General features: G+C 36.8%; 1 protein-coding gene across 2 annotated transcripts; it reads left to right on the top strand.

The window, feature by feature from the left end:
* Positions 1-799: 799 nt before the first annotated feature.
* Positions 800-10,449, top strand: LOC306844702 (eukaryotic translation initiation factor 4B-like). 2 transcript variants are annotated; one of them, XM_079377036.1, is made up of 15 exons: positions 800-1,434; positions 3,718-3,858; positions 4,459-4,664; positions 4,775-4,891; positions 4,973-5,027; positions 5,124-5,276; positions 5,525-5,659; positions 5,820-5,948; positions 6,051-6,306; positions 6,432-6,505; positions 7,296-7,539; positions 7,631-7,659; positions 7,753-7,888; positions 8,805-8,877; positions 9,115-10,449. In XM_079377036.1, the coding sequence occupies exons 1-15, from the start codon at positions 1,422-1,424 to the stop codon at positions 9,187-9,189; spliced, it is 1,836 nt and encodes a 611-aa protein (XP_079233162.1). In that variant the 5' UTR covers positions 800-1,421; the 3' UTR covers positions 9,190-10,449. The 2 variants fall into 2 exon arrangements, with proteins under 2 accessions (XP_079233162.1, XP_079233163.1); XM_079377037.1 differs by lacking the exon at positions 8,805-8,877 and having other exon boundaries at positions 1,410-1,434.
* Positions 10,450-10,683: the final 234 nt, after the last annotated feature.

Raw genomic sequence — 10,683 nt, 5'->3', positions numbered from 1 at the left:
TACAACGTGTAAAAACAAGAATCTGGTGGAGTTTGCAAAAAACAATTTGATTTTATTTTTTTATGAATTTTTAAAATATGTGATACAGTGAGGTAATAAATACCATTTGTCATGACTTTGGTATGCAATTATTAAAAAACGATACAGTAATACAACATGAAAATCACCACAGTGGTACTTGTGGAGATGCAGAACAAGAATCTGGTGGAGTTTGCAGAAAACAATTTGATTTTATTTTTTTATGAATTTTTGAAATATGTGATACAGTGAGGTAATAAATAGCATTTGTCATGACTTTAGTAGGCAATTATTAAACAATGATACAGTAAAACAACACGAAAATCACCACAGTGGTACTTGGGGAGATGCAGAACAAGAATCTGGTGGAGTTTGCAGAAAACAATTTTATTTTATTTTGTTATGATTTTTTTAAATATGTGATACAGTGAGGTAATAAATAGCATTTGTCATGACTTTGGTGCAATTATGAATTTTTAATGAATTTTTTCCAAACAAAAACATTTTAGAAACACATTTGAAATGTTTTATTGAAAATGTAATACATTATGAATACGATTAAACAATAAAAGTCCATTAAATAATAAGTGCTCGTATAATGTGTTTTTTAATCAGCTTATTGTTATCCAGACTGGGCTTCAGTTTGACACCTGATCCCGACCCACTCTTTAAAAAAAAAAAAAAAAAAAAAAAAAAAAAGATTTGCAAAGGTTTGGAAGCTTCACGGCAATCACTACCACGCAACGCCATATAGACGCGCAACTAAATTTTTGGCGTAGAAGGCGTGACCGCGCTTCTCCAAAGCGCAGATGGCGTGCAACGGACTCAATTTCTGTGGAAATCTGATTTTTTACAAGCTATATGCGCGCACCACAAAATAACATGGCGGCTAGAATGACCGTGTTTTTCAAAGTGGGGGCTGGCCGCAGTAAATAACTGTAGGACAGTTTTCTGAAAATTACCTCAAGGTAAACAGAGAGGCCCATTTCCAAAACACAATGAACCTGAACAAACATCATGGTGTGTAAATTTGCCTACCTACTTCTTGCTTGTATATCTTATGTTACAAAAGACAAGCATAAACCATAAATACATTTCTAGTCAAATAAAAAGCTGTTATGATAACATTACTACAAGACGATAACAAGATAAACAGAAAAGTTGAATAAGCCTGTATAAAATATTTATTCCATTATCTTTAGGATTTCTGTTTTCCGGGTTGGTTCTTGCCTTCTGATTTCTGTTTCCAAAAATGATTACTATTAGTTTTCACATCCTCACAAAGTGCAACTTCTAAAACATGTTCTCGTGCTTGTGAGGGAGGGTGTGATGTCTGCCTGCCCCCGTGACAAATCCCTGACGCCTTCATCCGGGACTCTTCAACCAGACCACCACTCTCCAACATGGCGGCGTCAGGTAAGAATACTGCGCTCTCGCGGTCTGCCTTCATTTGTAGGCTTCTTTGCGGAACAGCTCTAAACAAGTTTGTAGATCACTCTTGGGTTCAAGCGTAATGGTTATGGCATCCAGTGTGTGCGTTTTTTGAAAACCGCACTGCTAAATATACTGGAAAAATACACGGAAACACGAAGGATTAGCTGTATTGGGGAAGCCTTATGCTCAAATGAATTAGCCAGTTTGCTAGCGGCCAAATCATGTGCTTCGTCTGTCTTGTTCTCATCTTGAGTTTTAGGAAGGGACGAAATTTCGCAAACGGACGTTCGGGTGTTTTAATGTACGTGGTAATTTTTAAGGTTAATGCAGGGAAAAATGTGATATTATGGTAAATTATAGTGCCTGAAGTTCAGTGCTAATAACCCGTGCTTTGCGCACATGCGCAGTACGATCCAGAGGAGGGGCCGGAGAGGTCACCACGTGCGTGGAACCGTGGATATAGAGCTGAAATAGACTTTATCTCGTCTTTTTTTATATATTTTAAAGAACGGCGGTTGGGTTGGTGATTTTTATTCATTTCAGTGGCTTGTTTTTTTGAGTTTGTGTTCACTAAAAAGATTTGTTTACGGATTTATTCAGTGCAGTTACATCGTTCTGTAGGTGGCAAGTGTATTTTTTGTCCAGTCATTGAATAGTTTACTAATTAATTCGATTAAAATCGAGTCATTCATGACCAAAACATTTCGTATGATTCTGTATACATAAAATAATACCTCAGTAAGTTAACAAGTGTTTCCAAGCCTTGTACAACCAGCTAGATGTGAACTTATGCAAGTACAGCTCTTATCTTTTTTAATGGGGAAAGATTGAATTATCTGAAACCGTTTGTTAATGATACATTTGAATGACATTTCAAATCAATAGAAACATTTGACACCAGTGGTATCATAAATTGTGCTTCTGCGCTTTTCCAAGTTGGTCCAGCTAATGCATATATAAGATCTAGAGTAAACAAACATAATTGTGAGTGTGCCTTATGTCACCTTTCAAGGCGTTGTCAATGCATCTTTTGCACAAGGTGTGACATTCCTCACTGATGTGAAAGCTGCTAGCATCTGTTCTGGGTTTCATGCAATTTAGTGATGGGTGTTGAGAGGTTTTACCAGAAAATCCTCTACAAGTACAGTGACATTTCACTGTTAAAACAAGCAGATATTAGTGAATAAACAAATGGCGAGATGATGTCTTTTGAATAAGCCTCTGTTTTTTGCATAGTCGTGCTATGTCTGTTATCTGTCACCATGTGGCCCATGTAGGGTAGGAAAGTTAAAAGATTCTTCTGAATTTTAATGGTGGCATGAAATTAAAATTGACCCTAGCTGTTTTCCAAATGCATCTTATTGTAAACTTTTCATCCGTGCATGTGCTTCTTTGTTTTGACTTCAAAATACTTGATCAAAATTTCATAACTATGGAAGCAGAATAATGACAATAGTTTTTGAAACATAAAGCATGCTGAATTCCACAAATCGAAAAAAAAAAGATGCATTGCAATTAACAGTGCTTGCATTTTAATGCCTTGTCTTTCCAGGGCTTGCATTTTAAGGTCCTGAAATTTAACATAGCATCGGTGTGCATCGGTGCTCTACTGCTATTCCTGCGGGTCCCAGATGTGCACCGCTGAATTTTCTGCTGAATTTTAACCACTGAATTTGTGGCAGCGAATTTGGAAAGTGAAATAAAAAGACGGAAATTTGCCGGTCGAATATTATACATCGTATTTTTAAACAGATTGAATATTTTGGAAGTGAATTCTGTAAGGTGAATATGAATTATTGAATTTTTAATTATGAAAATGTGTGTGAAATATTTTGAATTGAAATATTCACACCTTAAACAACTGTTAAATTTCAGGACCTAAAAATGCAAGCCCTGGAAATACAAGGCATTAAAATGCAAGCACTGTTAATTGCAATGCATCTTTTTTTTTTTTTTTCGATTTTTGGAATTCAGCATGCTTTTTCAAAAACTATTGTCATTATTCTGCTTCCATACATAACTCTGACCCGATCTTCTGGTGAAATTACGGATTTGTCTCTGGTGAAGTATGCTGAACTTCTCCAGTGATTTTGTCCTTTCAAAGTGTAGTTCAACCAAAAATTGTCATAATAAAATAACATTTGTCATCATTTACTCATCCTCAAGTTGTTCCAAACTACTGTCATCTAGTTGGTTCAACATATTTATCAAATAACGAAAAACCTCAGTTTTGGCATTCTGATTGCATCTGTTTTTCTTTATTAGCTAAGAAGAATAAGAAGAAGGGCAAGACCCTGACCCTGAATGACTTCCTTGCGAATGATAGCAGTGGCAGTGTACCCCCCAGTTACCCCAGCACAAAGACCACCAGCTGGGCAGATGAGACTGATGACTTGGATGGAGATGGTAAGTAAGGCTTTTCAGATTTGAAAAGTCATGTAGTGCATTCCAGACTACATGACTTAAAAATCTGAAAAGCCCCGTTACTAGGAGACTCATGACAAATGAAAACAATATGTCTTCTAAGATCGGCTCAAAATATCAAATATGTTTAATATCCTCTGACTGGATGGAATCATGGTCTGAAGTAGGGCTGCATGATTTGGGGCAAAAATCCAGTAGTTTTTTTATTTATTATTATAAAAAAAAAAGAGAGATTTTGTATTTTAAAATATGATTAACAATACATTTCTGGTTTGTTGTAGGATGTTTGTAGGGCTGCACATTTTTTATGAAGTAATACAAATTTATTATTTTAATTAAAAATATAAACTATTGAATAAAATTGAATGAAATAATACTTATTTCACTCTAAAATAAAAAGTCTGTTGCCTCGTCTCCTCCAGACTGTAAATTGGGGCAACATTTGTGTCAAAAATCAAGTGTATTCCAGCCTTAAGAAGGCAAAATGCAAGGCTTGGTGCAATGTAAGATCCGATGCACTTTGCGATTCAGGCAATAAAATCATATTCTGTGCTGCTCAAGTTCTATTCTCCTCCTCTTTAGTCTCAACTTCCTGGCATACTGTGGAGGATACGTATCGAGCTCCTCCCATCGACCGCTCCATCCTGCCAACTGCGCCTCGTGCAGCACGGGAACCAAACATTGACCGCTCTCGGCTGCCACGCGGCCCACCCTACACCGCCTTCCTCGGTAACCTTCCCTACGATGTCAGCGAGGAATCCATCAAAGACTTCTTCAGGGGCCTTGCGGTCAGTTGGGATCTCCAAGTGTACATTTGGAGTCTTTCCTATCAGGAAATATTACTCTTAGCTGCTTGACAGGCTATGTGTAACTGGATGTGTTTTGTGTGTATTCTCAGATCAGTGCAGTACGTTTGCCACGGGAGCCTAATAACCCAGAGAGGCTTAAGGGTTTTGGTTATGCAGAATTTGATGATGTTGAATCCATCTTGCGTGCGCTCACTCTAAATGAGGAGGTGGGTCGTCAGTAAAATACTGACCTCAGTCCATTGCCTTTGTTTTCTGTTTTGAGTTAACATTGCATTAAATTTGTGTAGAATCTTGGAAACAGACGGATCCGGGTGGATATAGCAGATCAATCCAATGACAAAGGTGAACTGAAGATATACAAACTCCTTCATGTTGTCTTTGCCTCTGTGAAAATGTATTTCTATTATTATAATTTATATTTTCTTATATTTCTTCCAGAGAGGGACAGTGGGACAATGATGGGCCGAGACAGGGATAGAGATCGTGGTCGTGGGATGGACGGTGGCCCTGATAAGACAGATTCTGATTGGAGGGCACGGCCGAGCGGGGACCAGGATGATGGACCGCGCAGAGATGATGGATATGGTGACAGTAAGTTAACCACACATCCAAACTCTATATCATGCTTAAACCAGCGTTAATTTTGACAGAAATTTGATTTAGCTTTAGTGATAGAATTTTATTCCCACCAAATCATGCATCCCTAATTATAAGAAACTTTATGCTGCTGTTTTCGGAAGTCAAGGTTAAATAGATTTAATCTTAAATCTGGTTTGACTATGTTAACATTCTGTTGTCTTTACTTTTTTTGTGTAACTCATTGTGGTATATTTTTGCAGAGTCACGTGACCGCTATGAGTCGGACCGATTCAGAGATGCTCCGAGGCGTGATGATCGTTATGACAGTGGTCGTGATCGCTTCAGTGGTAGGGATCGCTACGATGACAGAGGTAGCAGAGACTATGATCGTGGAGGTTTGTAGCGTTTCGTCCATGGATTTCACATTGCTTAATTTCTCATATGATAGCCAAAATGAATGTAAATGCTAGTGCAAGTTAATTTCTCTTTGGGTTTTTGGTGGGTTATTAATTGCAGTTTGCTTTGTAAGTAATGCTGAGGTTGTGATTGTCTTAGGTTTTGACTCACGTGGTGGTGGAGGACGACGAGGATTCAGCAGTGGCTTCAGGCGAGACTATGATGGAGATCGCTTTGGAGATCGAGAAGAGCGTTTAGACAGGAGGGATGATGGGCGAGATGAGAGAGGTACATTAGATGATGTTAATGCAGAAATTACATGCTTCAGCTTTAAAGTTACAAGTTTAATATCAGGGATGTTGTCTCTAATCGAATGAGATTTCATTCTAGGCCCTCCACAGAGGCCCAAGTTAAACCTGAAGCCAAGGAGCATCCCAAAAGAGGAGGAACAGAGTGGAAGCTTGTCTCCGCAGAGTAACACTGCTAATTCCAGCCGGGCTTCCTCTATATTTGGGGCAGCCAAACCTGTCGACACAGCCGCCAAGGAAAGAGAGGTGGAGGAGAGGCTGAAGAAAGAACAAGAACGACTCCAGAAACAATTGGAAGAGGATAAGAACAGGGCCTCGGAGAGACGACCTCGAGACCGGTGAGAATGGGAGAATAGATGGGTTGATATAAAAGCGCTTTTCTCTGAAAACATAACTTTTAAATTGTAATGAAAGAGTATTTAGAGAATTTGTGGTTGATTTTGTTTTTGTTTTTTCCCCCCAGAGACTCGAGTTGGAGGAATGAAGAGCCATCTAAAGAGCGTCGACGCACAGGAAGTGAATCCTCGCAACCTAAAGGTAATACATTTCTGCATGTGTTAACTCTTTCTCTTTACTATTTGGTTGATTCTTATGATTTTTAATGAAATGAGACCAGATATGTTTTTTTTGTTGTTGTTTAATCAAAGATTATTTTTATAAAGTGTGTGCTGTTTATTTATAAACTGTTTTATTTACTTTGTTTCTTCCAATGATTATATCTGTGGTAGCTGGAATGACACTAAATTATAATTATCAAAGCATGTGTATTAGGTATACTCTAATATTACTATCCTGATTAATTATAGCTTTCATATTATGGCTAATAAAGGATAAATGAGGCAGTTTGACACATTTTATAACGGGTATTTAAAATCAGTCGTAAAGAAACCTTGTAGAAGGGCTATAGTAGCTTTTCTTTTAATTGCATTGAATGAATGACAGAGTGTTTGAAGCAGTATTAACTAAAACTAATAAAAATCTTATACAATAAGATTTTTTATTTTATATAATAAATAAAATACAAAATGAAATAAATACAAATGAAAGGTAAATAGAAATATTTAAAAGAAAAACTAATAATGTTAAACATGAAATTGTTGAATATTTAATCAAATTGTGAAAATGTACAAATAAGTTAATTTCAAGATATTAATAAATACTATATTAGTATATAAATAATACTAAAATAACAATGGTTTGAAGAGGTCTACAAATAATACTAAGAATGCATATCCATTTAAAACTTTTTTTTTTTTTTCAAGCAAAAGAAAAAGGTCCTGACAGTAGTTAACAAAGTGTTAAATACTTCTGTATCTGTGATGTTCAGGATCTAGGAGTCAAGATGGTGAACATTCAGAGAATGAAGTCTTCAGTGGACAAGAGGATGAGCCGATCTCTCCTGCATGTTCATCACCCTCTTCCAATCAGGGAGGGCTTCCACTGAAAGTAATGCCAGCTCCTCCACCTAAAGAGAATGCCTGGGCTAAACGCAGCACAGGCGGTGGTGCTAATGAGAGGGAAGGACCACCCTCAGCTGCCCTTAGCAGTAAAAGCACTCTTAAACCCAACAGGTGTGGTTTCTCTCACAAGTTATGGAAAGACAAATATAAAACACACAATGATGAAGCACAAATAACACTCGTGTGTTTTTTGTCTTTCTAGGTCACCCGAAGAGAGAGTATTGGGTAAAGGTAAAAGTCTCCACAATAACACTTAAAAAAAAAAAAATGTATACATATACTGTAATATATACAGTTTCACTTGTCTGTTGTACTATTTGCTAGATGAAAACCGGGTTGATGGTGTTCGAAGGGATAAAGTTGTGCCTCAGGGAAGAGGAGGAGGAATTGGGAGAGGAGGGGGACAGGGAAGAGGAGTTGACTGCCCAGACAAAGACAAATGGGGAGAACCTGCAGACAGGTGAGGCTGCCCTCACTGATGTGAATTTTTATTTATTTTTTTGTACTAAATGAATTTGTAGTCATGACATTGACTATAAAGCAGTGTCTGAATCTAAATGACTTTTCTGTATATTGAAAGTGAATGGGAACTATAAAAATAGATCTTACAAGTTTTTTTTTTAGTAGTTACTTTATTTAGGGCCCCATGAAATTAATTTAACTTTTCCCCAAATTATGTGTTTTTTCTAATGAAATGAATTAATGCAACTTTAACAATTTAATTTAAAGTTTAATTTAAAGTCTTTTAAAATGTAATCCAATAAAAATAACAAATGTATTGTAAAACATTGCATTTTAATTTGTCAAATATGATGCTGCACAACAGAACTGTATTAATTAAAACATGGAAGAAAAAAATCTTGGTTGAATGACTGCTTAAAAATTATATTTATTAATTAGAGAAGTACACTTTAGTACATAGTAGTAATATATTTCTGTCATAACTTCAAGTTAAACTGAACAACTGTGGGTTGTCATGAAGATCTGTGAGTTTTAGTTTGTATTTGACTGGTTTTCCTCAAATGAAACTAAAAAGTGACTCAGAGCAGCTCTGGAGATGTTGATGCATTCATGTCCTCATATATTGAGATGCAGATGCTGAAAACACTGAGCGTCAAAAGCATCACATTTGAGTTTTTGTAGTAGATGAAACCGCACCATTCATTCACACAAAGACACGTAGAACAGGCAAACATTATTAGCAGCATGAACTGACTGGCTGTTGTCATGTTTGTTTCTGCTGTGTGATAGACTGTTAGATTAATCCATAATAAGTGGAAATATCCAGAGCTTATCACTATCGACTAATTTTATTGTGATCTCAGTATATTATTGTTTACCTATTCTTAAATCCTATCTTGGATTTTAATTGACAGGACTGAGGTTAGACGGGAACAAGATCCCAGAATAGCCTCAGAACCAAAGAAATATGAAGAGAGCGTTCCTCCTGTGAGTACTTCATCTGGACCTGACACCTCACTGAGCAGATGTAGTCAACATTACAAGAAAAATTAGACCCTGAAAATGATCGATTGTAGAAACTTACATATTAGTGTAGTTGTTCAGCCCACTGGTGTGTAGAACTTCTTGCTCAGAAAGAAATATCAGAAAATTTGTTTTCTTCCTACCACTCTTACTTGGTCATCACAAACATTGAGGTTATAAACTTTCTTTTTGTCCCTACAGCAATTCAGCTCCGCAAGCAAGTATGCTGCCCTACTAATGGATGGAGACCAGGGAGAAGATGATGGAGAGGAATGAACAATTAGCAAGGATCAACTAACTTCAGAAACACCGAACAGAAGAAAAGAGCAACTGAATGAGGGGTTAAATTAGAGTTTCCTCATGCTGAGGGAGTGGCATATCTTAAGGGATGATGGCCAAGGTACCCACAATACTGTTCTCTGTCACGTTTATGGAAAATTATTCTGGTATTCCTAAAATTGGCCCATTTTAATTAAAAATTAAATAAAACAAATCAGTGCAGTATGTAGACAAATGCCTTCACACATGTAGACATTTGAAAATCATTGTTAATTTGAAAGTCATTGTTATAATAAAAAAAATGTAAGATACTGTAACATGTCTCTGAATTACTTTTTTGGTTAATTCAGTCAGCAATTGCGATATGATGCGTAGTAGCTTTTTAATGGACTTTATGTATTTGTTCACTCATAATGCTCAGTATTGTGTTTGAATGCCATAAACAATGTTGCATTGAAGAGTTTGTGGTTAGCAGAAAAACTCTCAGAACTGAGGCTTATGCAAAAAGGATAGGCTTTCCACTCAAATCCTTCAGACTGAAACTCAAGGTTTCTGCTATCTTACTTTGTTCATCCATTCATTTCAAACCTGTGTAGCATTATGTTCTCAGGACAGGATAGTGAACTCCCTCAAAGTGCTTTCAAACCAATGTAATGGTCCAACACTGAGGCTGTGCAAATCCTCCCAGTCCCTTGGTGACTGGGCATTGAAAAGCTGTCCAAGAACCCTAATGCTTTTGCTTCCCAAGGACTATATTATTAAACTAATCAGAACAATCTGACTGCATGAAAATCCACAGTTGGACTATAGTGGCTGTATGTGTGCCAGGAGAAAATTGGTTTTGTTACATTTTTGAACCGTTTTCTCTTAAGCTTTGAACGATTTTGAGTTTTGTGTTTCTCAAGGTGTTTTTCCCATGACTGCTTTATTGGATGGATTTTACAGCCCATTCTATAGGGTGGGAGTTTGTTGCATTCTTTGTGTGGTCATATTGTGCTATTAATGTTTTCCCAGCTGTCCTAACTGAACCCCTCTTGCCTGATTTGTATGCAGTTTTATCCTTTCAGAGCTACTACAGTGCATAAATATTATCAAAATGTTTTAGTGAAAGAGAAAAGAGTTGTCTAATCTGGCATTTTCTCTTACCGATAATCCTTAATACTCGTAAATGCATTGCTAATGTCTACACATAGAAATACTGCAGCGCAATGACAATTATAAACACTCTGGTTTTGTTACGAATCAGATTTGATGAGCAAAATGTTTTTGTCATCCCTGATAGCTTTCATAAACGAGCCGTGGCTCTGGTCTGCCATACGGTTTCTTTTATGGCAGAAAATAATGTTTGCGTGGCCTCTAGCTAATGGGTATCTATTGATAAACAAAAATGAACTCTGATAAAAGTTATTACAACTCGTTCACCAAGAATAAAAGCTTATTTGCGTTTACACCAACAGAACCAGCGGTTTCTGATTTGCTGTCAAATATCGT

This window comes from Barbus barbus, assembly GCF_936440315.1.
Source record: "Barbus barbus genome assembly, chromosome: 25".
Classification (NCBI taxonomy): domain Eukaryota; kingdom Metazoa; phylum Chordata; class Actinopteri; order Cypriniformes; family Cyprinidae; genus Barbus; species Barbus barbus.
The sequence above is the reverse complement of the archived record's forward strand: the minus strand, read 5'-3'. Positions and strand labels throughout refer to the sequence as shown.

Coding starts and splice junctions, on each gene's coding strand:
- LOC306844702 (XM_079377036.1), top strand. Junction 5,949..6,050: donor TGATGGGCGAGATGAGAGAG/GTACATTAGATG, acceptor ATTTCATTCTAG/GCCCTCCACAGAGGCCCAAG. Junction 7,889..8,804: donor TGGGGAGAACCTGCAGACAG/GTGAGGCTGCCC, acceptor TTTAATTGACAG/GACTGAGGTTAGACGGGAAC.